The sequence below is a fragment of the Verticillium dahliae genome, genomic scaffold (assembly GCF_000150675.1).
Source record: "Verticillium dahliae VdLs.17 supercont1.6 genomic scaffold, whole genome shotgun sequence".
Lineage (NCBI taxonomy): Eukaryota > Fungi > Ascomycota > Sordariomycetes > Glomerellales > Plectosphaerellaceae > Verticillium > Verticillium dahliae.
The window spans coordinates 1,638,246-1,656,775 of record NW_009276926.1 but is presented as its reverse complement, the minus strand read 5'-3'; the positions used below and the strand labels follow the sequence as shown (position 1 = coordinate 1,656,775).

General features: G+C 55.5%; 7 protein-coding genes across 7 annotated transcripts; 2 read left to right on the top strand and 5 right to left on the bottom strand.

The window, feature by feature from the left end:
- Positions 1 to 865: 865 nt before the first annotated feature.
- VDAG_04055 (uncharacterized protein) lies at positions 866 to 2,235 on the top strand. The gene is made up of 4 exons (XM_009654139.1): positions 866 to 889; positions 952 to 1,597; positions 1,660 to 2,048; positions 2,106 to 2,235. The coding sequence occupies exon 2, from the start codon at positions 959 to 961 to the stop codon at positions 1,340 to 1,342; it is 384 nt and encodes a 127-aa protein (XP_009652434.1). The 5' UTR covers positions 866 to 889; positions 952 to 958; the 3' UTR covers positions 1,343 to 1,597; positions 1,660 to 2,048; positions 2,106 to 2,235.
- On the bottom strand, positions 2,182 to 3,908 carry VDAG_04054 (cytochrome b-c1 complex subunit 2). Its single transcript, XM_009654138.1, has 4 exons — positions 3,616 to 3,908; positions 3,355 to 3,529; positions 2,456 to 3,300; positions 2,182 to 2,394 (listed from the first exon to the last, which is right to left on the bottom strand). Exons 1-4 carry the CDS (start codon positions 3,874 to 3,876, stop codon positions 2,299 to 2,301), a joined length of 1,377 nt encoding a protein of 458 aa, XP_009652433.1. The 5' UTR covers positions 3,877 to 3,908; the 3' UTR covers positions 2,182 to 2,298.
- Positions 3,909 to 4,345: 437 nt separating this feature from the next.
- On the top strand, positions 4,346 to 7,010 carry VDAG_04053 (RNA polymerase III subunit Rpc82). Its single transcript, XM_009654137.1, has 4 exons — positions 4,346 to 4,491; positions 4,559 to 4,621; positions 4,724 to 5,458; positions 5,516 to 7,010. The coding sequence occupies exons 1-4, from the start codon at positions 4,477 to 4,479 to the stop codon at positions 6,701 to 6,703; spliced, it is 2,001 nt and encodes a 666-aa protein (XP_009652432.1). The 5' UTR covers positions 4,346 to 4,476; the 3' UTR covers positions 6,704 to 7,010.
- Positions 7,011 to 7,884: 874 nt separating this feature from the next.
- Positions 7,885 to 9,933, bottom strand: VDAG_04052 (uncharacterized protein; the record flags this gene model as incomplete). Its single annotated transcript, XM_009654136.1, has 2 exons — positions 7,885 to 8,373; positions 8,455 to 9,933. 2 exons carry the CDS (start codon positions 9,931 to 9,933, stop codon positions 7,885 to 7,887), a joined length of 1,968 nt encoding a protein of 655 aa, XP_009652431.1.
- Positions 9,934 to 12,863: 2,930 nt separating this feature from the next.
- VDAG_04051 (uncharacterized protein) lies at positions 12,864 to 15,119 on the bottom strand (the record flags this gene model as incomplete). Its single annotated transcript, XM_009654135.1, has 1 exon — positions 12,864 to 15,119. One exon carries the CDS (start codon positions 15,117 to 15,119, stop codon positions 12,864 to 12,866), a length of 2,256 nt encoding a protein of 751 aa, XP_009652430.1.
- A 642-nt stretch (positions 15,120 to 15,761) lies between these two features.
- On the bottom strand, positions 15,762 to 16,670 carry VDAG_04050 (pirin; the record flags this gene model as incomplete). The annotated part of the gene is made up of 1 exon (XM_009654134.1): positions 15,762 to 16,670. The coding sequence occupies one exon, from the start codon at positions 16,668 to 16,670 to the stop codon at positions 15,762 to 15,764; it is 909 nt and encodes a 302-aa protein (XP_009652429.1).
- Positions 16,671 to 17,375: 705 nt separating this feature from the next.
- VDAG_04049 (CAP20 protein) lies at positions 17,376 to 18,515 on the bottom strand. The gene is made up of 2 exons (XM_009654133.1): positions 18,428 to 18,515; positions 17,376 to 18,365 (listed from the first exon to the last, which is right to left on the bottom strand). The coding sequence occupies exons 1-2, from the start codon at positions 18,482 to 18,484 to the stop codon at positions 17,868 to 17,870; spliced, it is 555 nt and encodes a 184-aa protein (XP_009652428.1). The 5' UTR covers positions 18,485 to 18,515; the 3' UTR covers positions 17,376 to 17,867.
- Positions 18,516 to 18,530: the final 15 nt, after the last annotated feature.

Below are 18,530 nucleotides of genomic sequence, written 5' to 3'. Positions count from 1 at the left end.
GCAGAACACACAAGGTCTTGAAGAATCGATGCGAATGGGGAAGTCGCAGTCGGTTCAGCGATGGCAAACCGCCTGTAATGTCGATCGCCAACGGGCTTTTTGATGTCGGTTTGCCCTATGAAGAAATGAAATTAGCATGTTTGCGGTTTGTAGGCTGTATGTGATAAGGGGAGGGCTGAAGCTCGAAACCACAGGGGTATCAGAGAAGCATGCTCGTTCAAAATCAGTCCAATTGTGTCGTACGCAGAAGACGTACCCTTGGAGTCTGTTGTAGAATGAAATGCTCGGCTGTGTTCGAATGAAGGAGACCAAGGCCGGCTTGGGATATCTAACCGGCCAAGAATGCTACCCAGAGATCCAGTGTCAACGATGCCGCCGGGAGCTGGCTTGGTGGTATCTGGGTGAGGGCGGTGTGCAAAACGTACCAAGTCGCGGAGAGTGCGAGATGGGGTTGTAAAAGGAGGTCCTGATTGAATGGCAGCGTACCAGGCCAAGGCGAAGGAAGGGCCGGCGTTGGGAAGGTTGGGGATGAGGCTTTGTTTTCGGTGTGTCCTGGAGACAGATGAGGCGATGCTCCAAGGTGGCACCTTCCCTGCGAAAAGGTACTTGCGGACCTACTTGCTACTGGTGGAGGAAGGTACCTACTCAGTGGCCAACCTTAGTGTGGAAGCTTGAGTCTCGGACCTCCCAAGGTTGCTGAGGGACCTTCCCTTAGAAGGGCGCACACCGTACGTACCCCACTAGCACACCTTCTGTACCCTGCCTGGTCCATTGTGGCTTATCAACACGCGACAATACATCGTTAATGGTTAGCCATTAAGTCCCACACCCCCAACTCCGCGCACCAATTCTACCCACTTTCAACACCCGAAAATCGGCCCCCCCAATAGCACGTATATCGCGATATCTTACCCACCCCTCGTCTGATAGTTACGCTGACTATATCATCAGATTCAGAATGAAGAGATACACTGAGGAAGACGTTTCAAACGCGCTTCAGGCCATTATTGATGGCTGCTCGACGCGCAAGGCCTCGCGTGACTGGAATATTCCCGCCACAACGCTTCGAGGGAGACTCAAGGGCGCAACAACGATCCGTGAGGCAAAGGCTCCCTATCAGAGGCTGAGTCAGGCTCAGGAACAGCACCTAGCCCGTTGGATTATTGAACAAGGCGCCCTAGGGTTCGCCCCTTCACACTCTCAAGTCCTCGACTTCGCACGCCGGATCCTCCTCGCTCAAGGGGACGATATTCCCCTTGGGAGGCATTGGATAGAAGGCTTCAAGCAGCGATCCCTCTATTACGACCCTCCCAGGCAAGCGAATAGAAGCCAGCCGCATTAAGGGCGTCACCACTCAACGGCTTAAGGATTTCTTCCTTCTATTCAACGCCCCTAACGTCAAGGCCATCCCTCCGTGCCTACGATTCAACATGGACGGGACGAGTATCATGGAGGGTATGGGAATCAACGGCCTCGTTCTAGGCCAGGCAGGGCGTCGGAAATGCTATATACAGACGGCCGATTCACGCTTCTGGACCACCATTATTGAGTGCGTATCTGTCTGGCTAGGTGGATAAGAGTTGTTGTAACTGGCTTAGTTTGTCGCCCAACGCGCCCCCAGGGCTACGTTTTATAGTCCTTGCTGACTAACTGAATCAGAGTGGTCCCTTCCTCCACCCCCCCACCAACGTCGTTAAAACAGATAACAGCTCAGATACCAATGTGGGCAAGGGGCACACTTGGATCGTCGCATTTTAGCCACACCTTCACCATTGCACACACTAGCAACGGCTCGTTCCATTGATGCTTATTCGTGAGTAGGCGAGCCTCTATTCAAGATCCAGGCCACAAGCGGTGCCCAGACAGATAGAGAGCCCAAGGGGTATCTGGAACACCACCAAGCCTTTGTTAGTGAGAGTGTCATTTTTACTTGCAAACTCGCATGCATTAGCGACAAGAACCACTCACAGCCAAAAAGAACAAGTTAAAAATCTCGGCTTTTAAGGTTACCTGTGTAAAGACACCCCCAACAAGTCGATGTCATGGATGTCAGTACTTTCATCAGAGCACAGCACTACAGGTGCCTCACATACCAATTCTCTGAGCACGAAAGCAGTCTACATTGCGATGAAGGGTCACTTCTCGGGCGCAAAGCTATTGCCGTGGATGGGTGTGGTGTTATGGGAACAAAATGATGGGATCAGACTCGGAATACTAGCTAACACTTCTACCCTGTATTTCCACAAAGCACGGCTCGTCCTGCTCGAGTGACTGTTGATACACGGTTGCTCCAACGCTCTATACTCGGAGACCAAGCTCCTCGGCGTAAGGAAGCACATACAGGTCTCCAACACTAGCGACAGTGGCCTTGCCGTCGAGGATGGTCTTGGTTGCCTTGAGATTGCAAGTCAGTATTCAGTCACGAACAATGCATTTTTGATAGAGATCCACTTACTGTCTTCAACTTCTCTGCTGTCACGGACTCAATGGGCTTGATAATGTCAGCAATGTTGACGGGCTTACCGGCCTGGGCGAGGCCGGATCCAGCCAGCAGGAGGCTAGCATTGCGGCCCTCGCTCGCCTCCAGAGCATCGAACCTGGCCTTAGCGATAGCCTTGGCCAGGTCCTCCTTGCTGACGGAACCCTCAGAAACGCTCTTGATCGCCTTGACAGCCTCCTCGGCGGCCTTGCGGACGGCAGCAGCGGGTCCAGAGATTTGAATGGTCAGGAGACCGGCGTCGGAGTAGCCGAGGTTGGTCGTGGCGAGCTTCAGGCCAGGGCTGGTGCCGACGGCCTTGGAGAGCAGGCTGAAGCCGGAAGTCCACTTGATGTTAGACTGGCCTCCGAGGAGAGCAGCCAGGACGGCCAGTTCGGGAGACTTGGATCCGTAGTTGGAGCCGGGGAATGCGATGACCACGGCATTGCCTGCGGTGTGCGCTGAACGCGACTCGCCGCCGTGGTACTTGGTGGCAGTTGTGTTCAGAGCCAGCTTGCCGGAGGACGCAGTAGGAGCAGACTTGAAGAACTGCTCAGTCCACTTGGCCAGCTCGGCAGTCGAGGCGCCATCAGCGACAACAGCGATGTTGGACTTGGCGTAGGCAGAGTCGGCAAAGTCGGCAATGGCGAACTCGCTGAGATAAGGCTTGGTAGGGGCGCTGGTGGTCAGGTTGAAAGGCGATCCCAGGCCGCGGTGGAAGGCAACGGCGTGAGCGGCATCGAGGGCGAGCCCAGCAGGGTTGGCGCTAGCAGCCTGCTGCTTCTGGCGGAGCGTCTCCTGGACCTCCTCGTGGAATTCGTGCGCTGGTGACAAGGTTTAATGCGAGAGCTGGGCATACATGCGATGGGCCGACTTACTGGTGTACTTGGTCTGGGAGACAACCTCGCCGAGCAGCTCGACGTAGTAAGGGAGGTCGTCGCGGAGGAAGCTTGCCTCGAGAACGAGAGCTTCACGGGTGTGGTACGCAGCCAATTGGCCACCGAGCAGCTCTGACTCGCGAGTGATTCGGAGAGCGGACCGCTTCTGGGTGTTCTGGAAAGAATCAAGAGCCCGGGGTCAGTCTTTGTCGTTGCGAATGGATTGCGAATGGATGCAGAGAGAGGGAGGAGTGGGCTGACCTTAAAGGCGAACGACTCCAGAGCAGCAGCCAGACCAGGAAGAGGCTGGTAGCGAGTACCCGCCTTGGCCACGACGGCGAGCTTAGCTGTAGGACCGTGGGAGTCGCGAGCAGCGAGCTTGACGCCGCTGGCTTCGGAGGGCTCGTAGATGCCGGAGGAGGAGGCAGCGCTGGCAAGACCTCGGCACTGGGCAGGTCGGGCGGCGGCCGACTGGCGAGCCACCTGCTGCGCCGATCGCGCGAGAGACGTTCTGGAGATCATTCTGAGAGCAGCTGCTCGAGATGTGCGATGTCGGTTCGTTACGCCTGTGTCGTGATAGCTAGGTCCGAAGAATGTGCCTCATGGACGACTACAACGACGTCCCGACCAATTTTCGATGGAACGACTTGCCAATGTCCAATCAGAATGGGTCCATTAGCTTGGACCGAGCATGTCACGTGCATCATGCGCCTCAGGCCATAAAATGCGAGGCCAAAGCCGAATTGGAATGCATTGGGCCTTAGACTGTCTTTCTGCATAACTCATGCATTTCTGGTTATAGTGCACTGGACACCTGATTAGATAAAGCTGATCCACTTCTTCCTGCTCCAGCACTGACCCGCATCGCCTTGTGCCCCGCCACGGCCTGCGTCTCGTTGCAGGTAAGGGAAAAAAAACCAATGGCTGATTGCAGGACTCACACCTACGTTACCTTTCACTACCTCGCGCATCATAACCTGGCTCTGCCAACGACCACCTCTAGGCACAGAGTGAACGGAGCCCAATGCTCGTGTGGTAGTCTCTGTGATAGCTCTAGAGATAGTGAGAGAATCTCTAGAGGCAATACGATTTGCTCAATCAATTACACACCTGTTGCCCAAGATGTCTATGCTCATAGTATGTCGCATGACCCAAGCTGTCCTCCACTATCTTACCACGGCCAAACTAACTACTCTGCTCTCAGTCCAAACATGCGGCTGAGCTTTGCGCTCATGTCGTCAACGATCTGTTTGGCGAATTGCCAGCTGTAAGCTCAACCTCCGCTCCTCAATTCATGAACTGAGACGTCCCGCCGCTTCATCGAGCTTCTCAATGACATGTTGGCTGACCGGCATGATCTCGTCCACAGAGAATCATTGCTGTCCTGCTCAGCAAAGGCAGATCAACCATCCCACAGCTTGTCCGACACACGTCCCTGCCACCGAGGCAAATGCGACACGGCCTTGCCGTCCTTGTGCAACAAAACCTTCTCTACCACCACGCGATTGCTGGATCAAGCGTCGCCAGCTACGAAGCCAACCCCGATGCATGCTACAATCTCGTCCGTTCGGGCAAGATTATAGACATGGTGGGGACAGAATACGGTCTGGCGGAGCAAGAAGTGTTCCAAACAATCATGCAACTGGGCCACGCCAGGGTGTCAGACCTCGTACAGGCATTCGGCTTCCATCCAGATCAGAACGGCGCCAATGGGGGTCATTCCTCAGACGGCAGGCGACGCGCCGGGGCAACAGGTTCCGCACACGTCCAAACACTCCAGGATTTGCACACAACACTTGGTCGCCTGATTATTGCGGAGCTCATCGACCAGGTTGGCCCCAAGACATTTCGAAACATCGAGGACGTGTACCGGGAAATCGAAGAAGATGCTTTGAGAGGAGAACCCGGCGAGAAGTTGACAGCGAAGCATAAGGAAGCGCAACAAGAGACAATCATCTCACGCTGTGTTGCTGCTCGAGAAGAGAGCAAGAAGCTGAAACGTCAGCTAATGCAAACCATGCCGTTCATTGCCAAGCGACGAAAGCTCACCAACGGTGTTCATTCCAACGGCTCCGTCGCCAATGGACATGACCAGGGACTAGGGGTCAGTCGCTTTCGTTCCTCCCAGTTGACTCTCCGACACTCTCTAACACTGCTTTAGCCCGATCTGGTCCTCAAAGTCAACTTTGAGAAGTGCCTGGTCGATCTTCGAAATCAGACCCTCGCGCAATACGCCTCCGATCATATCGGAGAGGTTACGGGACAGGTCTACCACACGCTGCTTCGTCTCTTGTCAGACAAGATTGCGCGGTGCCGCATGGACCCCAGATTTGACCTGGAGCCGGGTGAAGTTGGTGATATCGAGGATGACAACAACAGTCGTCGCAGAGCCAGTCCACAAGTGGCCATGACAGCCTTACAGATTCTAGATGCTCTGGATCCATCCATCTGCGTCGCGGCAGGGGTTGGCAAAGCAGCACGCAAGAAAATCAATCACCGCAATGCCGAAAAAGTCAGGTCAATCCCGAAGCATCTGGTGGAGGAATCGGAGGACTCGGATGACGGAGCCACACTCGGAGGGGACGGTCGCGACGACGACAGCGATGACAATGGCGATTCCGATGACGACGAAGACGGGCCTTCTAGACGAAGACAAAACGGGTCCGGCACTAGGGGCGGAAGGGTCATGTTTGAAGACGAAACGCCGCCGAAGCATTCACGGCTGGATGAGATGCGACAACACCTCCTCCTATTAGCTGAAAGTCCCCAGGGATTCGTGCGGCACTGCGGCACACAAGGCCGTGGTCAGTTTACCGTCGACTTCAAACCGCTGATGGAGTCCCTGCGACAGGTCGAAGTTGATGCCGTCATTGAGCAGACCTTTGGACGGCACGGTCTTCGACTAACCCGTATCCTCCGTGCCAAGGGCAAGCTGGACGAGAAGACGCTGCCGGGCCTCGCACTGATGAAGAAATCCGATGTGCAGGGCAAGATGCTTGCGCTGCAGATGGCCGGATTTGTTGACGTCCAAGAGGTCCCACGCGACAATAGCCGCACGGCAAACAGGACCATGTTCTTCTGGTTCTTCGACGCGACACGCGTCGACAACCAGCTCATGGATGATGTTTATAAAACGATGCTGCGATGCTTACAGACTCTGGATGTCCAAAGACATCGTGAGCGAAACATACTGTCTTTTGTAGACAGGAAAGACGTCAAGGGAAAGGAAGAGGAGGTCATGACGGCCGAGCACTACAACAAGTACAGCCAATTCCTTGATCTCCAAAGCAAGCTTCTTGGTCAAGTCATGCGGTTGGATGAGTTGATCTCTGTGTTCAAGGACTATTAACAGTCTGATGCGGAAACAGACTGTCAGGCATGACGGCTACCTGCGAGTAGCCATGTATACGGTTGCGATGTAGCTTTTTCTACCAAGGAATTCGGTCACTTTTGGGCCGACGGCACGCTTCACGGCGCGCAAGGTGTTTATCGGCGGTTCTCAGAACCCGTATGCCTGCTCAATCATGCAAGGTCATTGCCTCCTGTCACAGGAAGAGCTTGCCAGCGCTGCAGGGGACGACTCTCGTTATAGGGTTGAAGGGAACTACAGGGATAGGTAGCTCGAAAGAGTTGCAAAACATGTCATATTACACGCATTTTGTTGTCGATGTGATAGGTTGCGACTCTAAAACATGCTGATTGCGCATTCCCGAACTCGATTCGCTACTTTCTGGGGAAAGGTATAGATTCGTGAAGCTGTCCATCGAATCGCTTTTACCATCAACATAAACAGTCGACATCATAATGGACGTATTGAGATAAGGCATGATACATCTCTTTCAAGACCTTTCCAGCACTTGGATCAACACGCTTGGGCATCTTTGACAAGATATTGTAGATAGCTCAACGTCATGAAATAAGGTGTAGCAATTGTAGAGGGTATATCTCAATATCAAACTGTATGCTGCGAGTTATGCATTCACCGCTACTGCCCAATCACTGACCGATGCTGGCTTCTCCAGATGATCAGGAGGCCGACAAGTATGTATCAACATAGGGCGATAAAATCCCATCCAGACTTTGGACCAATGCGTTGTTGTTGAGTTGGATGATTGATCCATCCCAGACTAGGGTCCGGGCTCGGGTCCGGGCTGGCGGAGGCGAAGTATGGAGAAGCCTGGCTGATACAGACGTACCGTCCGGGCGTAGGGGTGATCCGGGCGTCTCGTTGATGGTCGTGTTTCTCAGGCATATTGTCCGGGCATATCGGGTGGTTTATTTGTTCCGGCTCGGTTTTCACGCCGTTGCGCGACGTTTGTCGGGATGTCCGGGCTCCTGTCAAAGAGAGGGAAGTGGGTTGCTGGCCACTGGTGTCACGCATGTCTCTCAACGGTCTTGTGCCGAATATCACCACACCTGCGCCGTATGCGAAGGCCCGATGCCGCACCCATACACACTGCATCATACCTTCACCAGCGGCAAGCACCAGTAGACGACTTTCTCCAAGTCGTCTGAATCATATCACTTTGCTCACCTCGGGGCTTCTTCCTTTAAGCAGTTCTCGCTGGAGACGGTGTCCTTGGGCACGTCGTCAAGCGTACTGCTCTTCTTACCTTGCAGTGTCTCATCAGAGCTTCTCCCATAGGCAGTTGTGCCGCCAGTTTCCTCATCAGACACGCCATCTGCGTAGTCATTGTCGGCGTTGGCGCGCTTCAGAATAACACCAGGCGTGACGGGATATGTGCCATCGTTGAGGCGGTTGCGCGGGACAAAGACATTGAACCATCGGGGTAGGAAAAGCCCAAAGATGGAAAACACAATGACCAGATGCATGAAACCAAACCCGGCAATGTGGAGAGGATTCATTCGGTTCTCGTAGAATAGGGGATATGCCATGGAGAACAGCATGCCAATGATTGGGGCGGTGATGTATCGTAGGACAGGGCCGAAAATGTACGGCAAAGTCCAGTTTTTCCCGACTCCGATGATCGAGTTTAGATCGCGACGAATCTGGTTACCCTGTGCATTTCAAGTTAGTCAGTTGATTCCGAGAGGTCAGGGGCACGGAGGTGGGTAGCCGGTCGGTGCATTCTGACATACCGAGTAGAAAGCCAGCCACCAAAACTTGCGAACAGTGTTGCCGCTTGTTCCCCAGAAGCTGGGAGTCTCGGCCTCAGGACTTCTGCCGACGAAGAGCGATAAGGCAAGGCAAAGGAAGAAGATGCCAAACCCAACGCCGGCTCCAGCCTCGGGCGAAACGGCGTGGCCGACTGCAAAGCCAAAGATCTGCCCACCGACGTAGCCAGTGTTGTACAAGACGAACGACGGCAGACCGCACTGATCGACAACGTCCTTGTAGCGATACAGAGTGGTGGCACAGGTGGCTTCGGCCCAGACGATGAAGAAGAGCGCGAGGTAGTTCACCCAAGTGTCGGCAGCTGCAAGGAGATCATAGCCAAACTCAGTGGTGAATGGCAGAGAGATGAGCATGGACACGAAGATGACAATGGATACAACAGCCGGACGAGGCCACCTGCGTCCCCAGTCGGTGTCCATGATGCCGGTGAGCAAAGCCTCCAGCATGGCAAAGGCCGAGCTCATTCCGAGGAGGAATAGGGTTGCGAAGAAGATGACAGCAAAGAAGTTGGCGCCAGGCATCTGGGCGAGCGCCTCGGGGTAGGTCAAGAATGCTGCGGTGAAACTGTCGAGGGGTTCGCCATCGGCGGGGTCCATACCGAGGTATCCCACAACACTGAAGACGGCAAACGCAGCAACGACTTCGATGAACATGTTGCAGGTACCGATAATGACGGCGTCCTGGACGGCGTTGGAGTACTTGGCGTTGTAAGAGGCATAACTGGTGTAATAACCCATGCCAATGCCGGCGGAGAAGAAGATTTGCCCGCAGGCTTCCTGCCACAGAGTTGGGCTGGCAAGCTTCGAGGAGTCCCAGACAGCCATGTAGAGGCGGACGCCGTCAATAGCGTTGGGGAGGGCAGCGCTCCGGCCGATCAGGATGACGATGAGAAGCAAGGGGATGCCCAAGGTGAAGTAGATGACACGGCCGGTCAACCCCACGCCGCGAAAGATACACATCCACATGACAAACCATGTGAATATGGTCCAGCCAACGGTCTCACCGATCATAGCCGTGCCCGGGTATGAGGTATATCGGGCGACGCTGCCGTCGTCGGCGATGCTGCCAGGGTTGGCGGCAACATTCTCCAAGATGGTTTCTTCGTAGAACTCGGCACTGCGGCCCATCCAAGGGAGGGGGCTCGTGAAAGAGTGACGGAAGAACTTCATGATCCAGGCGATCATGGGAACAAAGTATATGGTGACGGCGTAACCGTTGTAGATGACACCTAGCCCAATACCCTTGGCGTGCTTGTTGGCTGTGTGCCAGGCAACGACGCAACCGGCGCGATAGGCCTGGCCGATGGCGATCTCCAGCATGAGGGTAGGGATGGCGAGAGTTATGAGGGATAGGAGGTAGGGGATGAAGAATTGGAGACCGTTGTTGTTGTAGACAATGGAGGGATATCTCAGCAGGGAACCGAAGCCAACGGCGCCGCCCATGGCGGCGAGGATGAAGGAGCGGCGGCTGCCCCACGCATCGCGGCCGTCAGCCGACTTGTCGGCCGGCGGAGCGACTTTGTCTAATATTTTTTGCAATACAGCCTTCATGTTGATGGTCGAGGTCTGGATGACGGCCGTGGCCAGACGTAGTTAGGGACCGGAGGATCTGTCGACAAGTAAGTACAGCAAGGCTTGCGGGAAAGCACAATGACGACGGCAGCCTCGAGGTTTGATGTCGAGGATAAAGGACGAGAAAATCCCCAAGAAAGGTAGGCAACTTGAACGAAGAAGCGGAAACAGCAAGGAGAAAGCTAAAAAAGATAAACACAGGTATGAACCATGGTTATTTATGGGCCAGGTGGTCTGGGGGAAGGCAAGATGAACAAGGCTTTCTTGACTTCTTGGCCGTTCCTCCCCCTCCTGCGTTCTGCCTGCCTTCCAGTGGCGCCGTCCGAAGGATGCTTGGAAGGCAAGGACTTCCTCAGGGACGCCCCAAGTGGCCGCAAAGGTTGGCGGGCAAGGAAGGGACGATGGAGGCGCCAGGGGCCTGGACACTCCACAACTACGACCACAGTACCTACCTCCTTAGGTGCATGGAGGAGCAAGAGAAGACAAGACCATCAGCACATGGCACACAACCCACAGACGACCAACCGACCGACCGACCAATGTACGACCCATGACCCAGCAAACCGGAGCCCACGAAAGCCCATTTAACACAGGCGAGACTCACGTTGCAAGCACGATGTGCACTTCCAATGCCGAGCAACTGGCGCAAACCGGCGGGGGCCAGGTTTCGCTCCGGGTCTTCCAGACGGCTGACAGGCCTCTGGTCCCAAGCCGCGTACTTTCCCCCCTACTGCTTAGCGGTGCTTGGAAGACGCACGAGATCAATCACCTGCTTTGGCTCAGCGTGTGTCGTTGGCTGTAGGTTTCGCGAGCAGAATCTGCGCTGGGCGGCTCGGCAGAACCCACAGTCTGACGACATGGGATTGTCTGGGGCGACGTCGTCTTGGACAGTACAAGGCTACGGGGGGGGGCCTCTCTGCCCGCACCCGCAAAGGACACGCCAGTGCCTGTATCCGCCGCGGCACTTGGCCCATCTTGGCGGCCGTCACCGCGCGCTGGAGCCGCGTCTTCGGCCTAGAAAGTGGTGCCGTGGGCTATCGTGACGGGCGCCGAGCTTCTCCCACACTCCACCTTACGTAACAGTGGCCAGCCGCTTGTGACGTCCTTCTCGGCGTGAGGCGTCAAAGTGAAAATAAATAGCAGAAAGCAAGAAGTCTACGCAGGAACCTGGAAAGGTTGCTGAGGTCGCCCAGGCTCAAGGGAATCGATCCTTGGTCATGCAGCTCAGTCACTGCTGGGATGGGGTAAGATGGGTCTCTTTCGAGACCGCTGTTGTTTTCCATTGGGGACTGCAAAGAACACCGTCGCTCTTTCTCCATTGAGTGGGAATATCTAGCATATTGATCCGTCCAGCCACATCCAGGACCTCTTCATTTCATCACGTCCAGATGATTTCGCGCGCAAGATAAAACCAATCCGACCACCTCATGGCGATGCATGACTCGGTCAAATTCAGTCGCGGAATACACGGCCTTGGGATGTGCGTTCCGTTGGTCAAATCTCCGCCTTTAGAGTCTTGGTAAACGCACCCGCACACCACAACCACCCCATCCCAGGATGTTCCATCCATGTCTCCACAGGTCCCTCCACAGGGCCCAGTCCATGTCGGGAAACCCGTCAGACCCGCCCCCAGGTACCTCACAGTGTTGCCTCACGCACTCTGGCGTGGGCCAGGAGGCAAATATGAGAGATGTCCTTGCTTCTGTGATAAAATGACCACGTAGAGATCTGGACATCCTTGCACGATGGCTCGTCCCTGCATCCCTTGAAGATGAGACTCTGATACCTTGGTATGCTCAACAGGGCAAATTCCCCGTGAGCACCCTCTAGGCTCGGCTGTGTGCCTTCGCTTCTTCCGACTAAGGCTGCATCGCAATTGCAACAAGCGACATGTCTTCCCTCCGTAACAGAGACGTGGGGCTCTACTTCTTTGATACCTTTTCATTTGCCATCCTTGATCCGCCGTCAGAGTCTCGCGCCAATCAGCAACAAGACGTAGGAGGAAAAGACTTGGTGACGCTCTCTAATATGACCCGAAAATAAGTTTCGCGTGGTAGATTTTGTCTTTGTCCGTGCCATGAAGGCAACTTTGAAGTGATAGACGACTCTACATTCATCGTCTTCTTCGGTGGATTGTGTTCCGTATGCCATGCCATTCAATCACCGGCCACCAAACCCAGCCATGAAGTCCAAGCCCCTATTGCCTGCTATTGTCCCGTCCTGCCAGCCCCAAGTTGTTGACAGTAGTGATCCGTTCATAGTGCAACGTTTCCTCCGGCCGAGGTTCAAATCAGGGGGCACAACGGGCTTCACCGAGCCAACCACGTGCTTCCTTGGGTCTACCGCCTTTTCTCATCTCAAATAGGTACATGCTACTCGGTGAGACCCCAGAGAGATCCAGAGCACGTTGCCAAACGCCGCGGGTTTTCATACTGGGTGGGTATCGGGGCGTTGAGCCCAACAGAAGAGCTGGGGACGTTGAAAAAACTCTGCCTGCTGTGCCTGTTAACTGCACCGCATCTCCACCAAATGCCATGCCGCCTACAGAGGCGAAGAAGCGGCACCGGCACGGGCGAGTGTTTGCGGATGAGGGCTCGTACGGAGTCCTGCAGATTGAAGGGGACGTTCGTCGATCCGGAGTGAAACTTAGAGCTGGCCGTCCATCCGTCGGCCGATCAAGTTTCGGGCAGTCTAGACCTGGGTAGACGGTTTTCCTCCGGTCCCTCGCCACCCGAAGCGAATTCTGGACCTGTGGCGCTGGAGATGATGATGTTGTTTTCCTAGCAACGAGAATCGCCCGATCACTTGACCCTGCTCATGATAGTCTCGCCCGTGCGCTCCACGTCCACCTGTGCCGCCCTTGCCTTGACGGCGTTCAACATGGATCTGTCAAAGTCATCGCGCGCCCTCACCACTGATTCGACCCAGCTGATTTGCAGATCCCAGTACTCGCGCTTGAACGACTCGAATGCATCCGGCACAGCGTCCTTGGCGACCGTGAGGAGCTGCAGGAAGGGCTCTGTCACCCTCCAAGTTTGCTTGACGGCGTTGGCCACGTCCTGGTTGGGCAGGCTGTCGAAGAAGTTGAACGCCGTCGAAATGTCGTCGAACAGCTTGTCTTGGAATGGCTCGGTGCGCTTGAATTTGGCCCCCTTGTTCCGCACTGACGTGAGGTAGCGGATCAAGAGCTCGTCGGCGAACACCTCGGTGAAGATGTCCACGAGCGAGTGGTGAAGCACCTGCCGGTAGTCTCCTACGTACTCCTCGAATGTGACCACCATCTGCTTCATCGCCGAGCTACCATACCACTTTGGTGTGAAGAAGTCGGGCATCACCAACTTGAAGTCAATGACAAAGATGAGCTGCACAAACTTGGTGATGCACCACGTGCTAAAGTCGACATAGCCGTCCCGCAGCGCAAGGATTTCGCCATTCGCCCGCTCCATATACGCAGGCGACACGACCGTCTCGAACTTTTGTCGAAAGTTGGATAGGTACGCCATCTTGTTCTCCTCCTCGCTGTCGTCGATGCAGGCGATCTGGTCGTTGGCCGTGCCCACGAGCCAGTCCTGCAGCGCTTGAAACCCCTCGAGCTCCGGGTCTTTGCCCGACTCATACTTGAGCGCCTCGTCCTCCAGCAGCTTTTGCCACGTCTGCTGCCGCACGCGCAGCCGCAGGAACATGGCATCAATGACGCCCTCGATCACGTCGGTACGCTTCGAGTTGGCTGCTGCATCCACCTGCTCGCGCAGCATGCGCCACATGTCGACGAGGTTCTTGGTTCGGAAGTAGCCGTACTCATCCTGGTCCAGGTTGGATCCCTCGACAACTCGCTCGGCAAAGTCCTTCTTCTCCTGTGCAAAGATGCGATCGAGCCACTCGTCCAGGAACTTGATAATGAGCTGCCGGAACTCCCGCACGAGCTCGCCCTCCCGATTGTCAATGACATGCGGCGTCAGCTCGTCCTGGCGGAAACCCAGCTTGGTCATCCTCTTGTAGTACTTCTCGGGGTAGTTTATGATCTCGAGTGTGTTGCCCGAGCTCGATTCGGGGTCATCGATCATGCCGACGAGGAAGTCGTGCATCAGCTCGTGGTAGATTTGTCCATAGGTCTTGAGAATCCTCCACTTCTTTGGCATCAGAGGCGTCATGCCAATCTTGACAGCGTTGAGGTCATTGAAGTACCACTGCAGCGCCTGTGACAGCTGCGACGGGTCGTCCAGGAACTCGCCTCGGGCCTCGCCAAACTGCCCCTCGGCATTGATCTTGATCGCCTGCAGAAACTTGTCCTTGTAACCGCGGACCTTCTTGGCTCCGTCCGTAATGCTCTGAAACCTCGTCGCCATCTCCTTGTGGTCTTTCAGGGCCTCCTGCAGGGCTAGCACGCGCTGGTCGCTCTTCTCTTCCGCCTCGATGACGACGGCAAAGCGCACAACAAGACCGTTGTTGTCATTGACGACAAGGCTGATGAGGTTCAGCGCCAGCAGGCCAATGTGGTCATCGAACCAGTCGATCATGAGGTCGAGCCTCTGAAAGTAGTCTTCGAGCGTCGACTCGAGGCTCGGATCCTCGGCTCTCTGTATCTGTTCCATTGCGTCGTCCCGAATATTCCTGAGCTGCGTGAGCTCGTAGTGTATCGGCAGGAGGTTCGGCATGCTCTCCTTGTCCGCCTCGTCCTGCTGCAGCATGCCCTCGACCATGGCCAGACGCTCGTTGAAGGTCTCGAGGTTCTTGCGCATGGCCCGCACGGCGCCAAAGTTGCGATGGGCCTGGGAGACAATGTTGATGCTCGCAAAGTCCTTGATCATGTTCTGTGACTCGGAGCAGAGGCGGTCGATTTTCATCATCTCCTCCTTGATCTGTTGCACCGCCTTCTGGCCGTCGGCGAGGCCCGTCATGCCCGACTGGGTTGTCTCGAGCTGCTCGCGCAGGCCGCTGCGGAGCTGCCCGTCGACCGCGCTCTTCTTGCGGCCAAACTCCTGCTTGAGGCCGATGATCTTGTCGAGGTCGTCGGGGTGGCGCAGGAGCTCCGAGAGCTTAGGCACGGGGGCGTCCATGGTCGGGAATCGCTCAGCGATGGGGAGTCGCAGGATGACCGCGCCGTGATGGAGAGAGTGTGTATTCTGTTCTTTAGGGGGGGTGTCGGTGCATTGGTGCCGGTACGAGCGCGCGCTGGTACGGGTGTTGCTCGGAGCGTCGTGTGCTTGTGCAGAGCAAGGTATTTGGCACGGTCCTATGGCTGGATACCTCGAATGGGTTGGGGTTCAGTGCCTGACATGGAACATGCCTCGCTAAGCTGTTGATGGCCAGTGCGCTATCGGTGATGTGCTGCGACACTTTGCCCCACGATACGGTGCATTGAGCGGATCGTCACAGCTGGGTAGTCTCAGCAATATAAGGATCGGGGCGGTTGAAATAGCCTGCGACAAGCAATTATTGATTGCATCAACATTCAATTTTCTACTGTCCTTTTTGGCGCTCGTCATGCGCAACTGCCCAGGCATCACTAAATATTCGTAGCAGACTCGAAACACTCGCTAGAATCGCAACATTGCAGGCAGATAGATGTCTTGCTTTCTCTTCATAACATGAGGATCGGTGTTTTCCTCATAAAATCTCAACTTTTTTCAAATACAGCTGATAACCCCATACTCCATGCCAATGCCGTGTTGCTCGTGAATACATCGGGTTGTTACAGATCAGTGGATCATGGACTTTCCAATCTCGCTCTGCCACCCCTCGGCCCTCTCAAACCCGTTCGAGTGTGTCTGGTAATCCTGCAGCGCCTGGTAGACCTCCTCCTTGGAGCTCAGGACAAACGGCCCGTACTGCACGACCGGCTGATCGAGAGGTGTGCCGGCAATGAGCACGACGCGCGCGTCCTTGTCAGCACCTGCATCCACCTCGATATTGACAACGTCGCCCTCCTGCTCGAGCACGACGTTGTGGTACTGCTCGACGGGGCGCTGCTGGTCGCCGGCGCCGAACAGGGCCTGGCCCTCGAGAACGTAGGCGAACGCGTTCCAGTTGGCAGGCAGCGGCTGTGCGACCTTGCCGCCGGGCTTGACCTGCAGGTCGAGGATCCAGACGGGCGTGTAGGCAAGGTCGCGGACCGAGTCGACGCCGTGGCTTTGGCCCGAGATGACCTTGATGTGCGCCTTGCCGCCGTCGACGTCGACCGAGGGGATCTCCTTCGCCTTGAGGTCACGGTAGCGGGGCTCGCAGGCCTTGAGCTTCTGCGGCAGGTCGACCCACAGCTGGAGGCCGACGTTGGCGCTGCCGTCGGGGTTCTGCTTGGGCATCTCGGCGTGCATGATGCCTTTTCCGGCCGTCATGAACTGCAAGTCTCCGGCCTCGATGGTGCCGGCGTTACCGGCAAAGTCCTCATGGTCGACGCCGCCCTGGAGGAGGTACGTGATGGTCTCCTGACCGCGATGGGGGTGGTCGGGGAAGCCGGCGCCAGGCTTAATGGAGAAGTGGTCAAGCATAAGGAAGGGTGAGAGATTGCGCAGCTGGGGCGTGCCAATGGAGCGGCGCACGCGGGCTCCGGCACCCTCGGCCTGCTCAACAGCGAGGAATATCTTGCGAATGGCGCGTGGGACCGACATTTCTGTGGCGTAGAGGTGATGATCGGGCTGTTTAGGTGGCGAGAATGAAGATATGTTTAGCTTGGTGTTCACGAAGCTCAGCGTGATTTGAGCGGTGTTCAAGGCGAAGTTCTGAATCTGCGGTTGATAACAGAAAAGTATTGATATGATGCCGACTGTGATCGTGGTCCAGAAAGCGAATACCTTCATCTGAAATTCAACGGCGACGAAGGACTTATGTAGTTGTCGTCGCGAAATCGGGTGGGAGAGGTGAGGTCGGGAGAAGAATGTCTTGGAAGAGACTGAAAGCAATTGACAAATGATGAAAGATGGATTGCTCAACACCAATGCCTTTATTGTGGCCCCTCGTCGTCGGCCTTGGAAAGGCTGGATCCGGTGTCTCGAATCGGGCTAATCGCCATGCCGTGATGATTATGGCAGCCTCTTCTAAGCACATCAGGCTCCCCTTTAGTCAAGCTTTACATCAGCACCGCTGCTGAGAGCGGCAAGAGGGGCAATCAACTCAGCCAGCAATACCTTAGCTTTGGAGCTGCCCAGATTCTCTGCCCCACCCCCACCTCCCACAGGACGATTCGCTGACATAGTGATTGCCAACCAATCCAGTGGACAACGCCAGGCCGACACCAACCGCCAGTAGAGAAAATGTTGAGGGTATTCCCGGAGCATCTTCTGGCATCATGCGTGTGTTCACTTGAGCTTGACCATGGAAGAGTAGTATTTGTCTTTCTTGTCTGACATTGAATTATACTGGGCAATGATAAATCATTGGGAATCTATTGGTGCCGTATGAAACTGACCCTGCCATCGTCGCTGATTTTGAGCGCCGTACCTAGTCACACAGCCAAGTAAGCCACCAACGGCTGTCTCGCCATCTATTCCAGCTTCATCCACACCAATGTGGAGGTGACAGCTGAGTGAAACAAGGTGCTCTGGGTAGTCGCATCTAGCGAAAGAGCAACTCTTGGGCCGAGAAACGATGGGCAGGGCCGCGTGCGCTGTCCGGGACGCGACTTGGGAAGACACCACCTTTCACGGGCGAAATCGGATATCCAAGACTCCTCGCCCTCGACCAGCCAGCACGCAGAAAAAATGATCAAGGGAACGCCTGGATATCATGACCTCGGCAGGTCCATTGCGCAGTGAACAAGGTGGGAAAGGAAAGGGGGAAAGAAGGACGGCGCTAAATGCACATGCCGCCTAGTTGTTTGCCTTCTCGTTGATGGCCTCCTTGGCCTCCTCCTTCTTGTAGTGCAGAACGTTGTTGGCCCACGTCAAGAACTCGCTGCTGGAGATGAAAGCTGTGCTGACCAAGGCCTTGCCGTAGGTGATAACGTTGTCATTGCCATTGCCAAGTTTCTTGTACTCAGCCGAGTAGGTCTTGAACACGTGGTCCCTGGTCTCGACGCCCGTCTTGAAGGGAAGGGCGATGATGCCCTTGGCACCGGCGTACAACTCGTTTGTAGGCTTCTTGACGAAGGGGACCTGCTGGTCAACCTTGGACAGAGCCTGGTCGCCAAAGGTGTCGGCCTTCTGGAGATAAGGTCGCACGAACTCGAAAGGGCCGGCGAGGTAGGGAATGAAGGGCTGGGCAAAGGTCTTGTAGGCAGAGTCGCTGAGCTGCAGAGACTTCTGACCGTAGGGGTTCTGCTTAAAGCTGGCGACACCGTCGTGGACGACGGGGTAGTCGAGGAGGTGCTGAAGTCATACTGTCAGTATCCCTAACCGTGACAATGCTACAGGCTACGCAGACTGCATACCTGGACAAATGCCGAGCTGGGAGCCGAGCTCGATACGTCGCCGTTCACTTGAGCCATTGCGCTATCGGGGTCGAGTCAGAGTCGAGGTACTCTACGAGGCGAC

What these genes read in the sequence shown, in the direction of transcription:
- VDAG_04055 (XM_009654139.1), top strand. Translation starts at nt 959, where the DNA reads ATGAAGAGATACACTGAGGAAGACGTTTCAAACGCGCTTCAGGCCATT.
- VDAG_04054 (XM_009654138.1), bottom strand. Translation starts at nt 3,876, where the DNA reads ATGATCTCCAGAACGTCTCTCGCGCGATCGGCGCAGCAGGTGGCTCGC. An exon ending in TGGAGTCGTTCGCCTTTAAG is followed by an intron (nt 3,530 to 3,615) that starts GTCAGCCCACTC and finishes GATTCTTTCCAG; the next exon opens with AACACCCAGAAGCGGTCCGC. An exon ending in CAGCAGAGAAGTTGAAGACA is followed by an intron (nt 2,395 to 2,455) that starts GTAAGTGGATCT and finishes TGCAATCTCAAG; the next exon opens with GCAACCAAGACCATCCTCGA.
- VDAG_04053 (XM_009654137.1), top strand. An exon ending in TGTTTGGCGAATTGCCAGCT is followed by an intron (nt 4,622 to 4,723) that starts GTAAGCTCAACC and finishes TCTCGTCCACAG; the next exon opens with AGAATCATTGCTGTCCTGCT. An exon ending in GACATGACCAGGGACTAGGG is followed by an intron (nt 5,459 to 5,515) that starts GTCAGTCGCTTT and finishes ACACTGCTTTAG; the next exon opens with CCCGATCTGGTCCTCAAAGT.
- VDAG_04049 (XM_009654133.1), bottom strand. Translation starts at nt 18,484, where the DNA reads ATGGCTCAAGTGAACGGCGACGTATCGAGCTCGGCTCCCAGCTCGGCA. An exon ending in CCAGCTCGGCATTTGTCCAG is followed by an intron (nt 18,366 to 18,427) that starts GTATGCAGTCTG and finishes GTATGACTTCAG; the next exon opens with CACCTCCTCGACTACCCCGT.